General features: G+C 43.8%; 2 protein-coding genes across 2 annotated transcripts; one reads left to right on the forward strand and one right to left on the reverse strand.

Annotated features, from left to right (window-relative positions):
* The first annotated feature begins 728 nt into the window (after positions 1-728).
* LOC145821667 (uncharacterized) lies at positions 729-2,362 on the forward strand. Its single transcript, XM_082918217.1, has 2 exons — positions 729-866; positions 1,961-2,362. The coding sequence occupies exons 1-2, from the start codon at positions 729-731 to the stop codon at positions 2,360-2,362; spliced, it is 540 nt and encodes a 179-aa protein (XP_082774343.1).
* Positions 2,363-21,656: 19,294 nt separating this feature from the next.
* LOC145821056 (uncharacterized) lies at positions 21,657-23,395 on the reverse strand. Its single transcript, XM_082917666.1, has 3 exons — positions 22,611-23,395; positions 22,426-22,524; positions 21,657-22,134 (listed from the first exon to the last, which is right to left on the reverse strand). Exons 1-3 carry the CDS (start codon positions 22,851-22,853, stop codon positions 22,069-22,071), a joined length of 408 nt encoding a protein of 135 aa, XP_082773792.1. The 5' UTR covers positions 22,854-23,395; the 3' UTR covers positions 21,657-22,068.
* Positions 23,396-25,470: the final 2,075 nt, after the last annotated feature.

A 25,470-nucleotide genomic window follows, 5' to 3' on the forward strand; every position in this document is an offset into this window, starting at 1 on the left:
TGTAATCTATTTTTTCAATTGTTTAAAAAGGCCACAAATTTTTTGTGGACAGAAGAGTGCAAAGTCGCCTTGGCCGACTTGAAAAGGTACTTGACAACAGCTCTAGTTCTGTCAAATCCAATACCTGGAGAACAATTGTTCCTATACTTGGCAGTTTCAGACCACGCAGTAAGTGCAGTGGTAATCCAAGAAAATGAAGGAGAGCAAAATGCAGTATGCTATGTGAGTAAAATCTTAGAAAGTGTAGAAATCAGATACTTGCCCCTGGAAAAATTGACACTAGCCCTGGTGATGACTTCCAAAAAGTTAAATCACTACTTTCAAGTCCACAAGATTATGGTGCTGACTGAGCATCCCCTGAAGTCCCTGTTGCAGCATGGAGATCTAACAGGCAGAATAGCTAGATGGGCAGTGGTGCTAAGCCAATATGACTTGGAGTTCAAACTTAGAACAACAATCAAGGGTAGGTGTTGGCCGACTTTGTGGCTGAGTTCACTCCTAGCTCAATCCCAAGGGGGGCTCCTGTGAGCCATGGCTTAGGATGCCCAGGGGAATAAGAGGAAACCCAATTAGGGCCAAAGAACCCCACACCAGCAGCACAGAAGAAGGAAGAGAAGCCAAAGCCCTATGATATCTACATCGGAGACTCCTTCCGACTCTTTGTCGACGAAAGCTCAAATTGGCAGGGAGCGGGGGCAGGAGTAGTGTTAGTATAGGCAGATGGGCGAATGATAGAGCAGTCTATTCGTTTGGAGTTCAAGGCGTCAAACAACGAAGTAGAGTATGAGGCGCTAATTGCAGGGCTGAAACTAGCAACAGCTATGGAAGCTAATGAAGTAGTAGTCTTCTGTGACTCCCAGCTCATAGTAAACCAGGCAACTAGAGAATATACAGCCCGAGATGAGAAAAATGATAGCCTATGTCAATGAGGTTGTCAGGCTACTAACACTATTTGAAAATTTTCGTCTACAACATGTTAGCTGAGATGACAATAGCCACGCCGACGCCTTGGTTAACCTGGCTAGCGCTATGAAATTAGGTGAGGCTAGGACAACAATGGTTGATTATTTGTTAGGCCCCAGTGTAGAGCCTTTGATAACGGAGTACGAAACAATGTGCATGGAGATGGGTCTCAGCTAGATGGACGACATAGTTGTGTTCCTCAGAGAGGGCAGACTGCCAGACGACCGAAAAGAGGCACACAAAAATAAGTTGAAGTCGGCTAGGTTTTGCCTATTAGCAAAAGGCCATCTGTATAGAAGATCCTTCACTGGACCTCTACTTCAGTGTGTACACCCCTCTCAGGTAAAGGACTTTTTTATATAAGATCCATGAAAGAGTTTGCGGAAGCCATGCAAGGGCTAGATCACTTACCCACAGAGCCATATCCTAGGAATACTAGTGGCCATACATGCAGAAGAATGCCGAAACCTATGTAAAGAAATGTGAGAAGTGTCAAAGGTTTGCACCTTTGATACATCAGCCAGCAGCAGACCTGAACCCAATGTCCAGTTCTTGGTCGTTTGCCCAGTGGGGCATAGACCTAGTGGAACAACTTCCCCAGGCAATTGGACAGAGAATGTAAAGAAATGTGAGAAGTGTCAAAGGTTTGCACCTTTGATACATCAGCCAGCAGCAGACCTGAACCCAATGTCCAGTTCTTGGTCGTTTGCCCAGTGGGGCATAGACCTAGTGGAACAACTTCCCCAGGCAATTGGACAGAGAAAGTTCTTGTTAATAGCCATAGACTACTTTACAAAGTGGGTAGAGGTCGAACCCCTTATGAAGATTCGAGATATTGATGTGAAAAATTTCATCTAAAAAGAACATCATCACTAGATTCAGAATCCGAAGAGCAATAGTAGCAGATGATGGTACCCAATTTGACAATAAGCTAATCAAGAGCTTCTGTGTAAAGTACAAGATTAAGAACTATTACTCTACTCTTAGCTTCCCTTAGAGTAACGGTCAAGTAGAAACATCCAACAAGACCATCTTGGATGAGATCAAGAAGAGGCTGGAAGCAGCCAAGGGAAGATGGGTGGAAGAATTGTCCAATATGCTGTGGGCATATCGAACTACGCCGAAAAGATCAATTAGGGAGTCTCTTTTTGCCATGGCTTATGGCACTGAAGCAGTCATCTCACTAGAGGTCAACATCCCTAGAATCAGAACCCAAAGAGTGGAGAATGGAACCAACGAGGCATTCCTTGCCCGGGATCTAAATCTGTTAGAAGAAAGAAGGGAGAAAGTAGTAATTCGGCTAGAGGCATACCAACAGCAACTTGCTAGGGCTTACAACAAGAAGGTTAACCCAAGGGAGTTCAAGATTGGGGACCTCGTCCTAAGTTGTCGACAATAAGAAAAATCCCAAGGAGGGTAAGCTTGGCCCAAACTAGGAAAGACCATATCGCATCATCTCGGTTGTCGACAATGGAGCATATCGGCTGGAAGACAGTGATAGCAAGAAGTTGTCAAGACCCTGGAACACTTATAATTTGAATTTTTTTTATCATTAGTTTTATTTTTTGTGATATGATTTTATTAGCCGAAATCTTAATAAAATGCTAGTTTGATTCTGTTTTTATTATTGTTGAAAAACTTGTGCGATATGACTGAAATAGTCTTATGACGATGTTTCCATATAAAACATGATAAATAACTGTAACAACCCCACCACGTATAATAATTAGTACTTAATTAATTAAGGAGATTTGAAATTTAATTATCAATTATTCCAATTCAATCTGGGATTTACGAAAATTATGGAGATTGATTCATATATGATTCTATTAAAAATTTATTTTGAAATTAGAAATTAAGGGTCCAAATGGCTTAAGAAAGTAAAATTGAGAAGTTGAATCAATTTGATTTTAATTACGGACCCATTTAGGAGTTTAATTAAATATTCGATTTAGTTTAGTAAAATTGAGATTCGATTAATTAGGTCTTAATTGGAGTTAATTAAGTTAATTAAATTATGAAGATTGAGAATTGTGATTATTACAAATTAAATTTATTTATGGGGTGTCCAATTTGAATATGTAATTTATTTGACGGAAATTTGGAGTCTGATTAGAAATTGAAGGCCTAAATGATTTGAGAAATCAAAATTGATGATGACAATAAGTTTAATTAATATTTGGAGCCTTTTGGGAGTTTGATTAAAAATCTGATTCAGAATGATAAAAATTAAATATAATTAATTGGGCCTTAATTGAAGCTAATTTGACTAATTAAATTATGTAGAACTTGTGATTAGATATGATTAATTAAATTATGATCAAGATTATCTCAAATGATGTGATGATTAATTAAGCTAATGGATAATCAGTGTAATGATCTAATCAAGTTAATTAAATAAGCTGAGGGAATTGGAGTATTCTAGAAATATGAGAAATGAGAAAGAGAGCTTATTACCTATATATGTAATGTAGTCACCTCTGCTGGAGCAAAACTCGTGGGCCTAAACAAAACAAAAATAAATAAAAAAAAGGAGAAAAGAAAGTGGAATAAGGAAATGAGTGTAAGCTATACATCATCTATGTTTATGCTTTTGGCTGTAGCAAGAACAGCCGAGTGAGAGGCAGAGAAAATCGTGAGTGAGTGAGAGAGAGAGAAAAAAGAGAGCTCAACTTTTAATGAAGAAAATCCAAAGTTGTGCTGGAAATTGTAAAAGAAGAAGACTCAAGGGAAAATCATCAATAATTTTTGAAATTAGAGCTTGAGGTATGAAAATTATACTTAATTGATGTAGAATCTTCATATCACACTTGAAATTAAGAAAATTATGAATCAATCTCATGAATTTTGGAAGAAGTTGAGTTAGGTTCATGAGCATGGATAATAAATTTAGAAATTAATAATTTGAGTGTGATTTTGTAGTCATGCATGAGATTAAGTTTCATTGTTACATGCATGAGCAAATTTATAAGTTTTAGTACTCTCATCTTGGATTTTGAAGAATTTGAGATAATCAATTCATGTTTTGAAGATAAATGAGGTTTTGATTTTAAATCCCTAACACATGCATGTAATATAATTTAAGAGTTTAACTCAAATTAAACATATTATGGAACATTTATTATTTAAGGAAATAAGTTTGGAAAGTAGTTAGTTTGAATTTGAATTTGGATTTGATATGAGAAAAATTAATAAAAATCTAAATTAGAGCAATTTAAGATTTTAATTATGGATTGAGCTTGACTATGTAGAATTGGTTGGATTTTGATAAATGTTCCATGCATGCAAATGATTTTTTTAAGGAGTTTATAATTTTAATTTCATGTTTTGAAGGAAAATAGAAAGAGCTTGAAGTCAATTTTATATAATTAAAAAGAAAATGAGAAGTTGGAGTTATGTTTATGATTATGAAAATTAACTTAGAAATTAATTATTTTGGGTTTTATTTTGAATATCTTATAGAAATTTGAGCCTTATTTTTATATGCATGTAATTTGGAGAAATTGAGGAATTAATTCATGAACATGGTTAAGGTTAATCAATATAGAAACAATTATAATTCTTCAATTGAGCTTGGGTTTGGAAACCTTGATATATATGAGATGTAAATTTACACGCATCATAGATTTCTTGGAATTGATTTCATGTTTTGATGAAATAAGAACTAAGCTTTGGAAAATTATGAATTTATGAACAAATGAGTTCAATTTTCAAATTAAAGGAGTTTGATGTAAATGATTTAAAATTGATCATATTTTCTTGATTATTTAAGAATTGTATGTTTTTAGATAGGCCATGGATGAAACCAAGTCTTGAAATTATTTTGAGAGCTCAATTCAAGTTTTAGAATTTGTGAGCTTGGAGTTGGGCTTGATATGAGGAACATGAATTGAGTTGAATTTAAGATTCAAATCTTGTAAAATTGGCCCTTATATTCATGTTAAAAGTTATATGGTGGAAATATGAGTTTTATGATATTAATTACATTGGTTGGAACCAAGTTTTAAAGCTCAAACATAATCTAGAAAAAAAAAAAAAAATCAGAATTTGACATGTCCGCTCGAGCGTGGAGAGTCTCGCTCGAGCGTACCCTGTTTTACTAGACTCCTCGCTCGAGCGTCAAAAGTCTCGCTCGAGTGTAATTTGCAAGCAACCAGTACTTTTGCAGACCAAAAGGGTCTGCTCAAGCGACCGAAGCTACGCTCGAGCGGAGGGCCCTGTTTTAGAAATTTTGAAAAGATGTTTTATGTTTCGTCTTCCATTCTCTTTCATTTCAAAGCACTCTTAGGCATGCATTAAACATTGCTAGAGAACATGAAAAGAGCCAAAGAATGTTAAACAAGTTAAAGAATGGAATGAATTGTAATATGACCCAATGTGTTATGAATTATGTAAGGTCAAACGCAGGGACGAATCAAGCACCAGAACACTATGAGTAATAACATAGTAAAGCTATGTTCAACTTTATTTATTTTCTGTATGATGAAATAAGATTTGTTATCTGAAATGTTATGTTCTATACAATGAATGATTGTCCAATTTCTGACATGTATTCGTGGCATCCTTAGCATCATGTGATATATGTTAGCTATTACCCGGTATCAGAGGTTCCATTATGGAACTTAATATGTCTGCACTCTGTTACCCATACCGGAGGCTTCATCATGGGGCTCAGCATGTTTATTCTCTGTTACCCGGATCCGGAGGTTCCTTATGGAACTAGTTATTCATAACCACCATGTGTCTGCATCTGTTCTGTACTTGTTCTGTTAGCGCTAATGGATGTACCACGTATGATTAATCATGAACTTTGATTTCTTTATTTGATTTGAACAAGAATATGAATATGGATCTGTTTATGAATCTGAATTATGATTTCTGAATTAGGTATGGACATCATATATTAAAAGCCTTTACTCTGTTATTATTCACTAGGCTCTAGCTCACTGTATTATTTATATATATAGGTGAACAGGCGTGTAACCAGGCTTAGAGGCATCTGCCAGGAATCTGTTTTTGTCAGCCAACCTATGTGCCTCCCGTGGAGGTTCCTGATATGTCAAGCGACTATAGCTATGTGATTTAAAGTTTAAGTTTTGTTTTCTTGATTGGTTAGACAAGTCTTGTGTATTTTGTAAATAGGGCTAAGTCCCTTTTTGTCTAATCTGTATATATATAATGACATAAGGATGATGTGTTTATACATATATATAAAGTTTAAAATTTTTCTATCTCATATAAGTCTGCACAGCTCAATGGACGTTGTATATTTGTTATTTGCTTTCGCTAGCCCCTAATATTATGTTAATTTGTCTCAAAGGCCTTCGGTAATCCCAGGATTACTGGCCGGTTACGATGCTAAACCTATAGGGACAGGTTTAGGTCGTGACAATAACTTAGACTTATCACATAGTAGAGTTGAATTATACTTACCATATGATAGAGTTGAACTAAGTTGGCAATGTTTCCGAATGAAACATGACGAATAACTTAGACTTATCACATGGTAGAGTTGAATTATTCTTACCATATAATAGAGTTGAACTAAGTTGGCGATATTTCCGAATAAAACATAATGAGTAACTTAGACTTGCCATGATAGCAGAGTTAGACTAAGTTTGATCTAGTCAGATTAACAGAGACACCAGAGTAGAAAACCTCAGCTAGGATTTGTTTGAATCAAACTTGGGCAAAAAACAGAGATGCGTGCTTAATGTGAACATAAGTGGTACTTAGATTCACATTAGGAGGCAGGAAGAAGGAATGAGGAATAGGCTTGATATTTGTTGAAATTTTTTATAACAATTTATAAGTTGGAGTCAGCCGAGGTAATCAGATAAGGGGATACCCGAAGTATTTGTTACCCGAAATAACCAACCAGGTTGTCAAGCTTGGAGGGGTTGGAATGATGAAATTTTAAAAGACAGCAAGCACCAGTAAGGAATCAATACTTGTTGAATGTTATTCAAAGAGCTTTTATAAAGTGCCCGTTGGCCGAGATCACAGCAAAAGGTAAACTCAAAGGTAAGTAGGTTCGAGATGATCAACAAAGGGTGCACCCGAGATGAAGTGGATCCGAGGTGATACATGTCAGATGTGTTCCAACCTGAAGTGATCACACAGTTAAGGTATACTTGGAAAAATTGCAAAAATGTTCTAAGTGTGGAAACATGCAAGATACAGAAGCAATGAAGTAAGCATACACAAAGAGAAGCTGTAGACACCCCATTTTTGACTGTCCTCAAGACTTGGACGTCATCGTTTGAACACTCGATGATCATCTATGCTCGTGTTCGTTTTGAGTTCCCGAAGGTCTCGGCCACGCGTCTTGCCTCAAGATCTCTCAACTTGACTGTTTGGTGCTTGGTTGTGGACCAAGTACTTGTGTTTTTGCTTTTAAGGGAAGAGGGTGGCTTGTTGGCCATTTTCTCAACCCATCGGACAAGGCATGAAGCCATCGGCCTCTTTTTCTTGCCATCGGCCAAAGGTGCTGGCCGATCGGCACTGTTTTTGGTCGACCAGCCACCTTTGTTGGTCAATCGGCCATATTTTCTGGCCGACCCCTTTCCATCTGCTTTTGGTAGATATTTTATGCCAGCTGTCACAGCTAGCATGCACATTTCATTCCCTCCATACACGTGTATGGAGGGATTTGCACCTTGTGTTAGCTTCTTCAAGAAGCCTTGGAATTGGATTCCTATAAGAAGGGAGCTCCTCCTCCCTTCTCAAGGGTTAGAAAAAATCTAAGGAGAAGTTATATATCTATCTATCTCTATATCTCCCTCTCTCTACATTTGTGTGTGCATTTGTGTTCTAAAGTGCATTTTGTCTATACTTTTGCACTAGAACACCTAGAGTTACACCATCCTTGTGTGCTGAGGGACTAGGAGGTTGGTTTTAAGGTTCTTAAGCTGGTTTTGATCAAAGAGAGTTGCTGGCCTTGTGTTCTTGAAGTTGTTCTTCAAAAGTGAGATTCTAAACTTTAGATACCTCATTCTTGCTTAAGCTTTCACACATACTTCTATATTGTTTCAAGCTTGACTCTAAACTACAAAAATTTCTGATTTTGTATGCTTGTTATGGTTTCTTAAGGTCACTTTTTGGTTGGGGGTTGTCTACCCCCTCTTAGGCCTTGTTTGGCCTTGTTTTGTGCCTTTACTTTTGAGCTTTGGGATCATCTTATTTTGACCTTCCCACCACTGAAATCCAGAGGAGCATCTTATTTTGATCATCTTATTTTGTCTACCCCCTTCTCATATGCTTGTGTTGTTGGCTTATAAGAGTAGCATGTTTACTTAGCATGTCTTGGTTCTATTTTAGCACTTTTTAGTGGCTTTTAGGACCTGCCTTAACTCTATTCCATGTTGGTTTGACGGCATCTTGCATGCTTCACATACTTGTAGAGTAATCTTGCATGTTTGCATAACATGCATCTTGTGTTTGGACCACTATTCTTGCATGTTTTGGCTTGACTCCAAGGAGTTTTCCCTCATGTTTTACCATGATTAAACTCTGTTTGGTGTTGTCTTGGTCATGCATGCATTGTTTTGCATAGCCTCGGTTCATTCTTGCTTGTAAGCTTTGTGCCTTGAGTTCATTAGCATGTGTTACTTAAAGTATTTTCATGATTTGGCATCATGTGAAATGTAATTTCAGTCCATGTTTCATGGTCACACACTTGCATTTATCACCTATTCCATGCTTTGGATAGTTTGTGTTTCATGCCTTAAGAATAGGTCATTGTGCATGCCATCATACTTAGGCCTTTGGGATGCCATCTAAGTGGGTTTTTGGGCTCATTCTAACATGCCATAACTCTGATTTTATTGGCCTAAGTCATGCCATGTTTGGTTGTAATAGGTGTAGTGCAATTGCCTTTTTTGGCGTTGTATGTGTCTTGTTTTGTGCTCACCTTTCTAGCATGTTTTGGCCTCATCCCATGCATGTTCTAGCCTTGTTTTGGACTGCCTTGGGACTGTTTTGGGTCACCTTGGTCCTTTGGGGCTTGGTTGATATGGCCATGGTTCAAGTACCTTGGCTAGCTTTGAACTTGAAGTCCATTAGCATGCCTTACTTGTGTTATGTGTTTGATTTGGCATCACTCTTAACATAATTTCAGAGCTTATGGTGTCACCATACTACCATGATTGTCACCCCTCGCTCATGTTTGGGTGTTGTGACCTTATGCCTTAACTCTTGGACCATTGCATGTACATGCTCATTGTGCGTTTCATTCTATCACTTCATCATTTTGGCCATTGTTTTGGTGTGGCTGAGGCCTATCCATTTTCAGTGTAAGTCCATGGATCATGCGGTTTATGTGTCGTTGCATGCTTATCGCATTGCATGTTGTCGCATCCTTGTTGTTGGTATTGTCGTCTCATGCCTATTACATTGCATGTTTGTACGTTTAGGTTGCATTTTGCATGCTTGCTAGTTTGTATTTTGTCACATGCTTGACTAGGTTGCGTTGCATTGCATTTTCCATGCTCATGTTACATTGCCTTGCATTTCCATGTTGCATTGTACTTGGTTGCATGCATTGCATTGTGTTTGGTTTGGGGTGTCAAACCAACTACGAGGAACGAGGAACGTTCGTACTTGAAGTGACGAAACGTGCCTCAATCCTCGATCGCCGACGCTCTTGATCAAGCATGATAGAGTTCTAGGCATTCATATGTTTTTTTTTGTCGCATTCATTCCACATTGATTTGCACACTTGGCTCCTTTGGCCATCATGCATTGAAATACGTGATTGATGGCCCGAGGGTCGAGAACCATACTTCCTTGAGTTCATGACATGATAGGAAGGGTGGTTGTGCACACATTGCTTTGAAAATGCATTGCCATGCTCTGTTTGTCCTCTGTTGTGGCAAAATAGCATTCTGCAGGAAGAGATGGCCGGTCGGCTACAAATTTATGGCCGAGGGCTCCATTATTGGTCAATGACTAATTCCCCTTGGCCGATGGCCTTTCCACTTAGCCGATGGCCTCTGAAAGCACCTAGAAGGTGATTCAGAAGCATCCTTGAGACTTGCACAGTTTTCAGAGGTGCAGAGCAGTGTAAACAAAGGCAGCATGAGCATGGCGATAGATTTCCGAGCGGAGCCGAGCATGCACGCATGGCAAAATCATGTTTTCTAAGCCCACTTGAGGGTGGCAAATCCACGTCTTAGCCTACTTGCGAGTAGCATTTTCAAACTATTTTCAAATAAACCAACATGAAATGTTTTGTTCCAATTTAGGCGATCTAGTCTATACTTGTGTGTTGTGCGCATCACATAGTAAATTCTAGCTAATAAATCGGAATAAGAACGCATATGTTTTCAAAAACAAAATATCATGTTTAGTACAGGCCGATCTTTGATCGGGCGAGCAGGGGTGCTCATAAATGACCTTCCCCTATCGTACCCAAGTTTCCGAGCCGAGGCAACTTTGGTGATGACGGACACGTGGCCTTAGGCACGAGTCAGGGTCTCCTAAATTCCCCCCAAAATAAAATATTTAGGTGGCGACTCTGTTTCTGGCAAAGCAGTCCATGTTTGGCACTTCTTTCTTAAAAATCAGTTTTCCAAAACGATTTGCCGGATTTGGATTCTTTGGTGATTTATCGGTCTCGCATTGCACTTTGCGGGATTAGATTCAGAACCGTGACATTTGAGTCCGAACTGTAGCATGTAGCCCTCGGGGCGCGTCTACAGTTTCTGGCGACTCTGCTGGGGATTTAGAGAACTTTACTCGAACTCATGATATCTTGTTTTGATTACACTTATGTGTCTCTTTGCATAGCATTTGCATTGGTGCGCCTAGGACACCGTGTTTGCCATATGCTATTCCTGAACGGTTTGCCGGAGGCTTGCTTTGAGAAGCATGCCATAAGGCTGACCGGTTGCGGGCTCTGCCACAACGGGAACACAAACCTTGGTTTTTACTGGGGCACCCTTTTGACCATTCGACCTAGTGCATATCAGAATCCATAGTGACTATTCCAAGCTAGGACAGGTTGCTTACCCGATTACAGGTTGTTTGAAACCGCTGTGTGCGTAGTGAAACCCTAGCTCCTGACAAAATACGACAGGGAAACCCTACCCCAACATAGGGGTGTTTTGGCTCTTATTTGCTTGTTATGTGCTTTTAGAGTTGGCCTCTACAGGAATGCGCGTATCAGTCTGCAAGTTTGGGTATCAAGCCTGCGGGCATCAGTACTTGGGAATCAGTTATATCTACAGGTATCAGATTCAGATTTGGGGCAGTGATTTGGGAACAGTGATTAGTGGTTGAGGACAGTTCATTCAGCTTGTGTTTACCAAACTGTGTGTTATGTTAATTTAAGCCGTTATGCTGTCCTTTTTCCTGTTCATTATTTCCTTATTATGCTTTATTTATCTTTTTGCAAGGTAGTTTAGCACCATTGCATCCGACTAGGCAGATATCCCCCGAGCACTCTGGGTTAGAGGTCGTAGACTTAATCGATCTAGGGATCTGATAAACGGACAAGCAGTGTTCCTTTCTTTACCCCCGGTTACCAAACGGAGGTCAAAAGGGCGCAGTGTATCGGTACAGCGGTCGTCAGATCAGTGGTCTACCCCATCAGTGGACAGTCAAGCTGAGGTCTTAGTTTCTACTGTAGGGACAGATATACCGGTTGTGCAGATAGATCAGCACGATATGGCAGGCATAGAGGAGATAATGCGTTAGCTCCAGGAAAGTATGAGAACTATGCAGCAGGACGCTGCCCGTCAAGCAGAATTTGCCAAGCAACAAGCCGAGGTCATGGCCCAACATGCAGAATTAATCGCCAGGTTACAGCAGCAAACCGGAGCATCTGCTTCACACCAAGTTCCTCCCCCACCAAGAGTTCCAATACCTAGGGAGACACCAAATGTCCAGGAAGATACGGACGTTCCGACAGGGCCGGCTCCGCCTCCAATCCTACCCTAGCTATCCAAAACACCTACCAACTTACCGGATTCTCCCTTTGAGTTTGAGGTAGACCCCAGAGCGTTGAAAGTGAGCAAGCTTGAAAAGCTGTTCAAGAAATCTCAGGGTGTGAAAACCATTCCAGATATTGAGGACGGATACACCGACTCGGCCGTGACACTGCCAGATCGGTTTAAAATGCAGCACATCGACCGCTTTGACGGGTTTGGGGATCCTATAGTGCATTTACGGTTGTCTTCGAACATACTAAGGCCGATGGGCCTCTCCAAATTGCAGAAGCTTTCTTTGTTTGGCCGGACCCTGTCGGGTGTAGCGGCTATTAGGTATGCAAAATTGGAGGATGCTGTTAAGAGGAATTGGGATAAGATGGCTGAGGCCTTTGTAGCTCAATACTCTTACAATACGCAGATCGAGGTCACAACTCGTGATCTCGAGACCACTAGGCAAGAGCCGAAGGAGAGCTTCTCCGATTTTGTGACCCGCTGGAGGGCTAAGGCCTCGATGGTGACCATCAGGCCGGTCGACAATGACTGAATACGGATGGTTGTGCTCAACCTCCAGCCCAAGCTCATGCAAAAGATGATCGTCCTCCCCCTCCGTACCTTTGCAAATTTACATGAGATAGGGGTGCAGATCGAGGACACTATGAAGCAAGGCCTCATTGATCATGAGAGAGAACAGGCCAGGAGGGCATGCAACTGCTGTATGAATGCAGGCATAAGCAGTGTTGCAGCTGCTAGAGCTTCAGATGTGAGTATGGTTACCACCACCACCACCCCAAGAACCCTTTCAGCTACACCATTCACCGGTGCGTCCAGAAATAGTTCACAAAGCAACCAAGTTTCCACCCAGAGGCCAAAGAACCTTTACCCCACTATACATGCCTTTGTCCAAGACCCTGGGGGTTTTGATCAGGAAAGGGCACTTGAAGCCCCTAGAGCCGCGGCCATTGCCAAAAAAACTTCCCCTCTCCCACAACCCAGCTAAATATTGTGAATTTCACCAACAGCATGGTCATGACACTGACCAGTGTTATAGATTGTGTCACGAGATTCAGGATCTTGTTGACAATAGGGCGATCGTGCCTCCGGAGAAACCGAATGTCACAACCAACCCTCTCCCACCACATAACCAAGCTCTACCTCCCAAACGCATCAATTTGATCCAAATAGGGGTTGTGTCATACGACCCTAGTATATATATCACCCCTTCTCACCTACCTAAGCCGGAGGTGTTCATTCCTGACAGCAATGATTTGTGCGTGTTGGACATCTCCCAAACCCAACCCAAAATGGTGGTGGTGACTATCGAAGATAGAATTGGGTCGACTATGGGGGCAGATGAGATTGATAATACAGAGCCTGAGGGGTCTGCGATCTTCATGTACAACCTGAGCGGTTGGATTACGTCAGTAGGCCAGGCTAGGCCGAATGTGGAATTGCCAGTAGGGGCAGAGATTTGTGTAGTACGAGAGGATGGACCTAATCAGGGGCTGGATGACCTGGCAGAACTGGAGGAGGACATCGCAAACCTTCAATTCTTCGACAAATAGGACCCAAGAGACGTGGCTATCGACTGGTTTGATTTGGATAGGGCAACGGAGTCTACTAGGTGGCTTGACGACCAGCCAGATGTTGTTGAACAACCTCAGCTAGAGCAGGGTCCGTCAAGGACGGGAAATCAACTATGGCCGGAAGGGCCGGGAATCTGGATGCATCGCCGGAGATCGCCGGTGTTAAGAATTTCGCTCGGGATCCGGACAATTTGAATATAGGAGGTGTTGGACAGCAAGCTACGCTGAAGCAGTCTGAGCGAGAAAGGATCGAGGATTCTGAGAGGGCCAGAAAGGCCAAGGCCCCTGCAGGGATAGAACGTGTTGTGTGCACAGGAACAAAGCATGCTACGGGCACAGGAACGGAAAGTATTGTGGGCACAGGAATAGTTGTAACGGAGCCGGATAGGTGCCTGTCAGCTGCTGATGGCATGTGGTGGGAAGATGATGATCTATGTCTTGCCCACACAGATGAATACTGGGGGAGTAACCAGCCAGATGATACCTGGTACATTGGCGAAGTTGATCACATGACTAGGAGTGAGTGGTATTTCAAGCCCCCGCACTTAGATCAACCAGAAGCGTCCGAAAAGGACAGGGAGGCAGACAAGCAAAAGGATAAATTTCTCGAAGAAGAGGCTGTGCTGAAACAGCTGAAGAAGATACAGGCAGACATCTCCATCTGGGGACTGCTTATGGCTTCACGAGTCCATAAACAAGCTGTCCTTTTTGCTATGGACAAGGCCAAACTTTCAATAGATACCACGCCTGAGCAGCTGGTAGGATTGGTTTTTCCAGGAGGAGCTTCCCTGACGTTGACCTTTTCTGACAAGGAACTGCCGCTTGAGGGCACAAACCATAACAAACCGCTCTACATCTCTGTGGAGTGTAGAGACAAGTGGGTACCGGTAGTTCTTGTCGACACGGGGTCTGCCATTAACGTGTGCCCGTCGAGGACGTCATATGCAATTGGGTTGAAGCCCGCGGACTTTGTGCCAACTACCCAGATGATAAGGGCTTATGACAATACTAGCAGAGAAGTGATGGGGACTATGCAGATTCAGACCAAGGTTGGTCCAGGACATCACGAGATTGACTTTCATGTCTTGGACGTTCCTGCGACCTTCAATCTACTCTTAGGGCGGCCGTGGCTGCACCAGGTTAAGGCGGTTTCTTCCACCCTGCATCAGATGTTGAAATACCCTCACGGGAAGGGGGTGGCTATAGTTTTTGAGAATTCGTCAATCCATCCGCCGCCAGAGGTGTCTACACCGATTTTGAAAATCGAACATGGCACGGAGGATGTGTTCTTATCAGGATTCACCCTAGCCGAGGCCCAGGTTATTCAAAATATCTTGGCTGTTGATGAGGGGTTATATGTCAGCGCACAGTCAGTGTACCTCACGAACAAGCTCCAGCATATCCCTGGGATGGGATTAGGAAAGAGTGCCCAGAGAGGCATTGCAGTATCGGCCGAAGTGCTGCACAACCCGCATACATTTGGTCTAGGTTACCTGCCTACCAAGGAGGACTGGGTGAGGAAAGGCAAAGAAATGGCCGGAAGGGCCAGAGCTAAGCAGGTGGGAATGCATTTTGAGTTGATGCACAGACCTATTCAGGGTACCCTAAATGAACGCTTTGTCCGGAAGGGGGAAGACTTTCCATTCTGCGGCTTCCCAGAGCCATGGTTGAATGCCGAGAAGAGACGCCTGCCGGGTTTTGAGATCTTCTTCGATTTACAATTGTCTGGGGATGATGTTACCGAGGAGCAGACAGACCCATCAGCTGAGGTTGAGGAGTGTAAGGAAGTGGATTCCGAGAGCACCGAGATTGAAATGGGGGTAGCACTGGCTTGTCTACTATCAGATCCTCCGATCGTACATGAGTGCTTTGGGGATGACCTCTCAGTGTCCCTGATTGGGAATGAAACGGCTGCGAGCCTATCTTCAAACATTTTGGATGCGTCCATCGCACCCTCCCTCGTCTGGCAATACGATGAGGGATTCTTATCGAGCAACACCGGGTCAGGTAGTGAGTCGGAATCTGATTCCATCGAGTCTTGTGAGTCGGAATCAGGTTCCAGGTCGTCTGAGTCTGAGTCTGAGTTCGGTATTCCTGGGGGTGACAACCCGGATGCCACAATCCTGTTTAGGTCGTCTTTTTCTTTTTCCTTTGAGTCTGTTGTAACAGAGGAATCAGGTAACTTGGAAGTGATTAATGAGAATGGAATGGCTGTGGCCTTTGAGTATTTTTCTGTGCCTTTGATTTATTGCATTAATTCAGACTTTCAAAACTTCGATGAAAACGACGAGGAAGAAATTCCTTTGGTTTTGAAATATTTGCTAGATCAGGGGTAGGAGAGGTTTGTAAAATCGCTGGTTGATGAAATCATCCAAATTAATGTTAGTACTGAGAAGAACCCGCGGCTGGTCCAAATCGGGTCCACGTTGTCTTCGGAGGAGCGCGAGCACTTAGTCGCTTTATTAAAAGACTTCAAAGATGTTTTCACGTGGTCCTACGAAGACATGCCTGGAATCGATCCTGAGATTGTACAGCACCGGATCCCTCTTGACCCAGAGGCCCGACCTGTTAAGCAGAAGCTCAGAAGGATCCGCCCGGACTAGACTATCAAGATCAAAGAAGAGGTCACCAAGCAAATTGACGCAGGGTTCCTGCTGGTATCTGAATACCCAACTTGGTTGGCCGACATCGTTCCAATGCCGAAGAAGGATGGCAGAATCCGGGTATGTGTGGATTTCATAGATTTGAACAAAGCCAGTCCGAAGGACGACTTTCCTCTGTCGCATATCGATGAGTTAGTGGACTTCATAGCAGGGCATGCATTGCTCTCATTTATGGATGGCTTTTCAGGCTACAACCAGATTGTAATGGCACCCGAAGACTGGGAGAAGACTGCTTTTACCACCCTGTGGGGGACCTACTGTTATAGAGTGATGCCGTTTGGGCTAAAGAATGCTGGAGCTACATATCAATGGGCTGCGACCACAATATTGCACGACATGATCCACAAGGAGGTTGAAGTGTACGTGGACGACATGATTGTCAAGTCCAAAGAAAGAGAGGGCCACTACACTGCCTTGCAAAAGTTTTTCCAAAGGATCAGGGAATTTCGATTGTGGCTGAATCCTCAAAAATATACGTTTGGTGTTACAGCAGGGAAAATGCTGGGGTTCTTGATTACACAGAGAGGTACCGAAGTCGACCCTTCCAAAATCAAGGCCATCTTAGAAATGCCACCACCGAGGACTGAAAAGGAGATGCGAGGCTTTCTGAGTAAAGTGCAATTCATAAGACGATTTATTTCTAAATTAACCTTGACTTGTGAACCACTCTTTGGCCTCCTGAAGAAAGGAAAGAAATTCCAATGGGACGGCCGATGCCAAGCTGCTTTTGAACAGATCAAGCAATATTTACAGAACCCACCCGTGTTGTCACCGCTTGAGCTGGGGAAACCGTTGATTTTGTACCTTTCAGTAACTGAAACTACAATGGGCTGCATGTTTGCACAAGAGTCTGAGGACAAGGCGGAGAGAGCTATCTACTACCTGAGCAAGAAGATGTTGGAATACGAGACCCGCTACACTCCACTGGAGAAGGCTTGTCTGGCCTTGGTATGGGCTACCAGGAAGCTGCAGCACTACCTGTTAGCTCACTCTGTAATGTTGGTTTCAAGATTAGATCCCATCAAATATCTCTTCGAGAAATCAGCACTTACGGGTAGGCTAGCTCGTTGGTTGCTTCTGCTTTCCGAATTTGATCTGAAGTATGTGACGCGCAAGTCAGTGAAGGGGAGAGCGGTAGCAGAATTCCTAACCGATCACCCAGTTGAAGGGGATGAAGCAGTTGAGTATCTATTCCCAGACGAGGCCATCCTACATATCGAAGAAGAGTTTTGGACGATGTACTTTGACGGAGCGTCAAACCAATACGGGTATGGGATAAGGGTGTTGCTGATAGCGCCCGACAATTCCCGTATACCTCTAGCATTCAAACTCCGATTCAAAGTCTCGAACAATGAGGCAGAGTATGAGGCGTGTATTGCTGGACTAGAAGTAGCTCTGGAACTAGGGGCAAAATGGTTGGACGTCATCGGGGACTCGAACCTTGTTGTATCTCAAGCTAAAGGAGATTGGAAAGTCAAAGAAGAAAAGATGAGAATATACCACCAGACCTTGGACTTGTTGATTCCTCGGTTTGAGAAGCTGAACTTCGCTTATCTGTTAAGAGAGAACAACAGGTTCGCAGATTCACTAGCAACTCTATCTTCTATGATAGACATCCCTTTTTGAGTCCGAATGCGTCCCATCATCATTGACCAGAAATTTACGCCGGCTTACGAGTTGATTGCTGCCATAGATGAGGTTCAAGATGAGAACCCCTGGTATTACGATGTCTGGAACTTCTTAGAGAAAGAGGCATACCCACCAGGGGCAAATGCCAAAGACAAGAGGGCAATCCGAAGAATGGCTGCTCAGTTCATCATCTGTGGAGGGAAGCTATACAAGAGAGGTCATCTCGGGATGCATAAGTTATGTGTTGATGCCGAAGAGTCCAAGCGCCTAATGGAGGCCATCCATGGAGGAGAGTGCGGAGCACATATGAACGGGGAGATGCTAGCCCGAAAAATCCTTAGACAGGGTTACTACTGGTCCACTATGGAGGAGGATTGTATTGGTTTTGTCCAGCGATGCCACAAATGCCAGATCCATGCAAACCGCATGAACATTCCGCCGTCGAAGCTGTACAACATGACTTCACCATGGCCATTTTCTGTCTGGGGGATTGATGTGATCGGGGCTATCACTCCAAAGGGATCCAATGGGCATGAGTTCATTCTAGTCACGATAGACTATTTCACAAAGTGGGTTAAGGCCCAATCTTATGTGGTATTGAAGGCTTCACATGTTGCGAAGTTCATCAGGAACAACATCATCTGTCGCTATGGGGTCTCAAACGAGATCATTTCAGATAATGGTTCCCACTTCAAGAAGGAAGTGATCGACTTGTTAGAAAAATATAATGTGGCTTTTCACAAGTCATCTACGTATCGGCCACAGACCAATGGAGCAGTCGAGGCCGCCAACAAGAACATCAAACACATTTTGCAGAAGATGGTGGAAACCTACCAGGACTGGCTAGATAAGCTACCATTTGCTCTACCGGACGTCAATTAGAACTTCTACTGGAGCGACTCCATATTCATTGGTTTATGGGATGGAGGCCGTTCTACTTATCGAAATTGAAGTTCCATTATTACGAGTACTGGCTGAGTGTCAGATAGCTGAGGCAGATTGGCAGCAGAGCAGATTCAAGGAACTCATGCTCTTTGATGAGAGAAGGCTGAAAGCACTGTACCATGTTCAAGGTTATCAACGACGAATAGCCAGGGCTTTCAACAAGAAAGTTAAGTCCAAGAATTTGAAAGAAGGATATTTGGTGCTCAAAGACAACCAAGCTCCTATCCACGACCCTAGGGGCAAGTTCAGACCCAATTGGACTGACCCTTACATCATCAAGTCTATCTGGTCGGGTGGAGCTGTCATTCTGATGGACCTAGATGGCCTAGAGTTCTCCCAACCGATCAACATGGACAAGTTGAAGAAATATTTTCCCTGAGAGGCTCGCTAGGCTGAAAATCCAAAAAGGCGACCTAGACAAAAGTTAGAGCACAAAAAATTTGAAATTATAAAAACTGACCTCACAAGGTTGAAAACTCAGAAAGGGCGGCCTTGGCAAAAGTTAGAGCGTAAAAGGTGAAGGTTAATACACGAGTGAACCTCAGTCGAACTATGTAAGGCTTGATTCCCATCTTTAGGATACGTAGGCAACTTCATCCTGAAGTCCAGCCATAAACACTTCCCCGATCAACTTTGTCCATGTGATTGCCTTGGTCATCTTTGTCTATTCAGCATTCAAGAGCTCGGTCGTGATCTCCGGCGCAGTGCTATTCAGACTAGGGGCAACTTTCCAGTTGCTGGGATCCGGGGTTGTGCATCTCAGTGACAAATCTCAAGCGTGTCCAGTTCTGATCCATATCGAAAATGGTTTTGAAAAGTTTTAATAAAAGTTGATTTTGTTCACATTAATCTTTTTACAACTTAGACCATTTTTTGACCGAATAGAAGATTTTCAGTACCCACAACCTTCAATTACATTGATTTCAATACAGAGTTCTCCTACTCTTGAATACAAAATTGAAGTTGCTTTTCATTACATTCATAAAGAAAGCTTGAAAGTTCTGATTAAAAGCAAATAAATCTAGAGCATAGTTAGGTGTTCCTGCGTCCCCTCCTAGAGCCGATCGAAGCCTCTGATGCCAAGCTCGGCCCGATATGTGCCTCTTCATTGAGCCAATCTAAGCACTCATCAGAGAGGGTGTAGCTGAAAGTAGGAGCGGGGGCCAGAAGTCCTCTCGTTCTCCAGGCTGAGGCATACCGAGCTAGCTACGTGCCTCGAACCGGAAATGTAGCAAGGTACTCAATCTCCTCCTCTGGGCAAGTCTGATCATGTCCGAACTGGCGACAGAATCAAAACGGGAAATCGAAGACGCAGTGTGTCAAGCCAATCAACTGGATCCCGGGCTGACGGGTCATGCTGTAACTCATTGCCGGCAGATTAAGCCAAAGGCAGCGCCAAGCGATGTGGTCGCAAGACAAATTGCACATCCAGTTGTACCACCATCCTTCATCCGGAGCATCGACTAGACGTCGTCGGGAGAAATAGCCGCGAGCTGAATATGCTGGACACGAGTCCACAACTCTCAACTTGTCCATCAACCATACCTGGGGAGGGATAAAAAATGAGAGAATAAAGAATAGAGAGATGTACGTTGAAAGAAAAGCAGAGCAAAAGGTTTTAAGAGAAAAATCAAGCCTGAGGGCCGAGTGATGTGAGCAATATATGTGAGATGGGGTGGGAAACATTACTTGCAATAGTAGTGGACTCCCTACAAACCTAGTCGTCTCCCGACGATGAAAAGCGTCTAAGCCCGTCAATGTCTCGGCCAATGTCATGGCGATGCAGCTTTTGCCCTCTTTCAAGCCCTCAGCGACCTCAATTAAACGAATACTAAACCTGCCGGAGCCTGGGGCTAGCAAGAAATGAGATAGCATGCATAAGCAGAGCGCATATCATCGGTAACCCTGCCAATGATGGTCGCCGCGGTTACCAGTATCAGAAAACTGACAAACCAAGCTCGGAATGTCCATCTCTCTGTTGTGAATCAATGGCCGAGCGTCATGCACAGTAAGGCTGCACATCCGTCCTAAGGCTTGGACATGGCCGAACTGGAACTGAGGCAAGATTTCCTCGTCGCGCTCGGATTCCATTAAAGCTTGGAAATCCTCGAAAGTGGGACACATCTCTTGACCGCCAAAACTAAAGACGTGTGTTACCGGATTCCAAAACCTTGTCGCAGTATGGAGGAACGGAAAACGCAGCGGGGTGCAGCCCAGCGTGAATAGTGCATTTATGCCGAAACCCTAGAAATTCAGCCTTTCCGAGCCATCCAAGTTGGCAATCCAAGTTGTAAGGTTTTGGGCAAGAAACTCTTTCATTTTGGTGCAAATTAGTGTTGAAATGAGGAAAACTATGAAGCTGAGGCTTTTGTAAAAGATAAGGTGGTGAGTGGAAGACAGGTGTCAACATTCTGGAGGTGTTTGCCATTTTTGGCCAATCGGCCAAAAATAGTGCCGACCGACCATCTCTTTTAGCCGATCGGCTAAAACTGTTGGTTGATAGCCATTTCTTGTGGCCGGTGGCATTTCCCTTTGGCCGATGGCCTTCCTTTTTGTTCCCTGAGCTGATTATGTATGGAACATGCTGAGAACTTGTAACTGGTTCCACTTCCAATGCCTTTCGGTGATGATTTTGTGAAGCCGCGCCTGTTACTACAATTTGTTTATCGAGTTGTTGTACTCTTGCTTATCAAGTTGTATTTTACATTCTTTAAGTCTCTGCTTTGCTTATCGAGTTGTATTTACACTTGGTTAGCTTATCTAGTTCTTTGTTTTTATTATCGAGTTGTTTTTGTCGTTACTCGGTTCACTACCTGATTATTATGATGCAAGTGCTTAATTTTCAAACAAAAGTTCAAATCTCATTTACATTGTTATGTAATGCGATGCGATGCATAAAATGCATAAAATGTAACACTTTTTGAACAAAACAGCTGTTTCATTTCATCATGTCTTTTGCAAAAAGTACATAGTTTTGAGAAAGTAAAACCTACCTGAGGCAGTACAATGTGCTCAAACTACCAGTAAAAAGAAAAATAAAGCAAAACAAAAAAGAGGAGAAAAGCAACAAAGTGTCTGAACAGAGCAAAAAAAAAAAAGAAAAGCAGCAGAAAGTCTGGATCAACATCAATGGTCTTAAGTGCGGGAGTCGGTCCTGGTCCTCTTCCTGGACGAGGGTCCAGGATCACTGCCGCAATCTCCATAGTCAGAGTCTGAGCCGTCTCCGGCCTCGCCCTGGGACGACGCCGCCTCCTCGTCAGAATCATCGGAGGAGGGCTCTCGCGAACTACTGTCAGCATGAGCGTGCCTATGTCTGCCCCGGCTATGGAATGTCATCCCCCGCCTGGCTCCCCCTCATCCTCGAGCAGGAACAGATGGTCCAGCTGGAGCACCTCCCGCAACCGGAATCTGGAATGGGGCCTGAAAAGGACAAATAGCAAATGCATCAGTCATGTTACGCAAAGCAGAGTATGAATACCGAATACAGTGTATGAGTACAGCGTATAAATGCTGTGAGCATTGTATCAGTACAGAATGCAGTGTATGGGTCCAGTGTATGAATGTCGTGAGCAATGTTGTGAGCAGTATGTGGGTTACAGGGTATCAGTGCCGTGAGTGTTATGTATCAAGTGTCGTGTTGATAGTGTGATGCATCAGATTATGTATGAAACAGGTTAGGTAGAGTTTGAGACTATGGTTGAAAGAACTTACCGAGATATTGTAGATGATCAACAAGTCGATACACCGCTGTAGCATCCCTACTGCTGAGGCTATCAACTCTGGGGACTGGCGAGTGTACTCGACGGAAGCCTGCAAAAATGTTGAAGTCATTAGTATTCTACGGGATACCAAGTGAATTGAAATGACTGTATAATGCAAAGTCTAGCAGTACATACCGGGGTCGAGCCATAGACTCCAACAAGCTCATGATCAGCAGGAGGAGGAGCGGAAGGGATCTGATAAGTCTCCCCACCTTGCCCTCGACATGTGATCCTCGTGGGCAGCGTTGGCCACTCAACACACCGTCCCCTCCGAGATCCACTCCTACCATGGGCCTGAGTCGCCCTCGGTGCTCCTACTCCAGTAGGCGCCGCAAGCCTCTCCCTCTTGACTCGGCGAGCACCAGTCAAAGGCCGCATGAGATAAGCCTGAATGAACGTAATCGCCCTCGTCTCTAAAGTGCTCTGAGTCCCAGCCGATCGTATAATCCATCATCTCCTCAAAGGCATACCTCTCAGTATGCCTCATGTGGGTGGGAGGCGGCCTCGGGACTACCTGCTCCGGTAAGCCAAGGGTCTGCCGCAAGAAGCACTCACCCAAGTACCACGCTCGGCAGACTGGACCCTCCAGTAAGACCCTAAACCGGGCAGTCTCTCGAGCACCGACATACCGCTCCCGAACTACGTCAGGCAACGGGGCCCAAGGCTGCCAGGTGATTTGCAAATAATACACAGTTTGTTATCTACTGTTATTGAGAGTACGATATAAAGCGAAGCTTAAATAAACTGTAATGTTTGACATACCTCGGCTGTGGTGATGGTGTCAAAATAGCGACAGAAGGACATGAAAGACTCCCGTGGCCTCCGCTCGCATCTTACATCAAAGCGGTGGGAAAACGGAACCATAGGGGGCATCTCCTCATCCGGCATTAAGGCAAGCCTAGGAAAGTAGGCATACACCCACAACTACAGAATGCAACAGAACAGATATGAGTATGCTTATCAGATAAAACAGTATACAGATAAAGCAGAGTGCAGCATGTGTAGTGTATTGTGCAATGTGTGTAGTGTACAACCAGTGTAAAGCAAATTATATGCGCGCAGTGTGTGTGATGTACAGATGATGAAAAACAGAATTGAAAAGATAGAAAATGGAGCATGTACCTCCCAGGCTCACCAGTAGCTTCCAAGCAACTGCCCACTGCGGCGGGAGGATGAGCTCATATATCCGTAAAGAGTGGCCAAGCCCGCGCCACCCCAGTCTTAGCCGCGGATCCGCGTCACGTCCACGAGTACGCTCAGTAGGTAAGGCCGACAGTGTTCACCCGGTCGGCGAAGAGCGTGGTCCCCAACAGGAACATGATGAAGCCATGGGCATACTACTCCTTCTTCTCCCGAGTAGTAGGCACCTGGATCCGGAAGTGATCCTCGAACCATGAGTACCTCACAAACCCTGACTGGGCAAGAGGTGGCTGAGTGCCGAGCAAGTATAGCTGAGCGACGTCCCACTCGTCCATATCTGTATCAAAGGGGATCGGATCACCCCCTACTCCGATGCCTGTGAGCATGGAGAAGTCAAAAGGAGTCATCGTCATCTCCCCGGTGGTAGAAAGGTGGAAGGAGTCGGTGGTGTCCCACCACCTCTCCACCAAAGCAGCAAAAAGAGGCCTACTCACAGTGAGGCGCGAAAGTCCCATGCAGAAGGTCCCAAAGCCAGCCTGATCGACAATACGGCGAACCGCATCGGGTAGCTCTATATATCATCCTTAAGCAACGATATTCCCATACCCCCGGAAGGCATGGGAATCTCTCTGTGTTAAAAAACAAACAGATGCAAAGCAGTGTCACATGTACAGTGTTTGAATGCCTTCAAAATTGGGAAAAATGCAGTGTGCGTATATATATATTCGAGTTTACACAGATATTGGGTGGGCTAAGCATACGACGTAACAGTTTGTTTGAATTGTTCAGTTGAGAATACAGCGTGTGTGCATGTGTTCAGATTTAAACAGATATCGGATGTGGGTGTGGGTGTGCTCACAGTGAACTACAACATGTGATACATCAGTGTGTCTAAGTTAAGCAGTTAAAGAACAGAATCGACTATCGCAGTTATATGTTCTACATTGCAGAAAATGAAACAGAGGAAGAGTATACCCCAGAAGCGCCGTAGGACAGATGTGACTCTGGCTCGCACAGCAAAAGCTCCAGTGGCGCGCCCTGCGCGTAGCTCCTGAAATGGCAGATGCCGTCGGGAGGCAACACGTGTACCGCCAGCCTGTAAGTCGCCGGATCGAACGGCCAGATGTGAAGAGGTAGGAGCTTGACCTCAGGGTCCACGTCCATCTCCGGGGGAGTCCCACCACATAGAATGTCGTCTGCCATCTCAAAAGAAGCGTGAAAATGGCCGAGAATGTGAAAAACGGGCAAGAATGCGAAAGGTCAACCCAAAAGTCAACCCCAAGAGGATGAAAAATAGGAGAAAAGGGTCGGAATATGGAAAAGGCACGAAAACCAAGTAAACTTGGGAGGAAACAAACCCCAAGTATTGGAAACCAAGAAAGAAACACCGAAAACTGACTTTTGTTCGGTTTAAAGTGTGCGAAACGAGAAGGGTTTCGCGAATCGAACGACGAAAAAAGGTCGAAAATAAGAGAAAAACAAGAATCGAAGGTCGGGAAATCACCTAAAAAGGAAGAGGAATGTTTTTCGAGCTTGGAGAAGTGAGGAAATGAGGTTTGGAACCCCATATTTAAAGACCCATGGCCAAAGGACAAAACTGCACCCGAAACTACCATTTTTGGCCAGTCGGCCAAATTGTTAGCCGATCGGCTAAATATTTGGCCGATGAGCTTATTTTGTGGCCGATTGATGGCCGGTGGCCTTCCCCTGTGGTCGATACACCTCCCACACCCTTGTTTTGGTCAGTTATGTGGTTTGGGACCTTCATTACTCAAGACAGTGCAAGAAAGTGCACTTTTGAAGCTTAACCGGCCTTCGTGTTGACCTCGAGCCGCGTCTTCTGTGTGCGATGCTC

Source organism: Camellia sinensis, chromosome 3 (genome assembly GCF_055761805.1).
Source record: "Camellia sinensis isolate YWXY chromosome 3, ASM5576180v1, whole genome shotgun sequence".
Lineage (NCBI taxonomy): Eukaryota > Viridiplantae > Streptophyta > Magnoliopsida > Ericales > Theaceae > Camellia > Camellia sinensis.

Bases quoted from the DNA above. Each gene is read 5' to 3' on its own strand.
- LOC145821667 (XM_082918217.1), top strand. From the start codon at position 729: ATGATAGAGCAGTCTATTCGTTTGGAGTTCAAGGCGTCAAACAACGAA. The intron at 867-1,960 runs GTAAACCAGGCA...AGCTTCCCTTAG, and splicing joins TCTGTGACTCCCAGCTCATA to AGTAACGGTCAAGTAGAAAC.
- LOC145821056 (XM_082917666.1), bottom strand. From the start codon at position 22,853: ATGCGGCCTTTGACTGGTGCTCGCCGAGTCAAGAGGGAGAGGCTTGCG. The intron at 22,525-22,610 runs GTATGTACTGCT...ACATTTTTGCAG, and splicing joins GAGTCTATGGCTCGACCCCG to GCTTCCGTCGAGTACACTCG. The intron at 22,135-22,425 runs GTAAGTTCTTTC...TGTCCTTTTCAG, and splicing joins TGATCATCTACAATATCTCG to GCCCCATTCCAGATTCCGGT.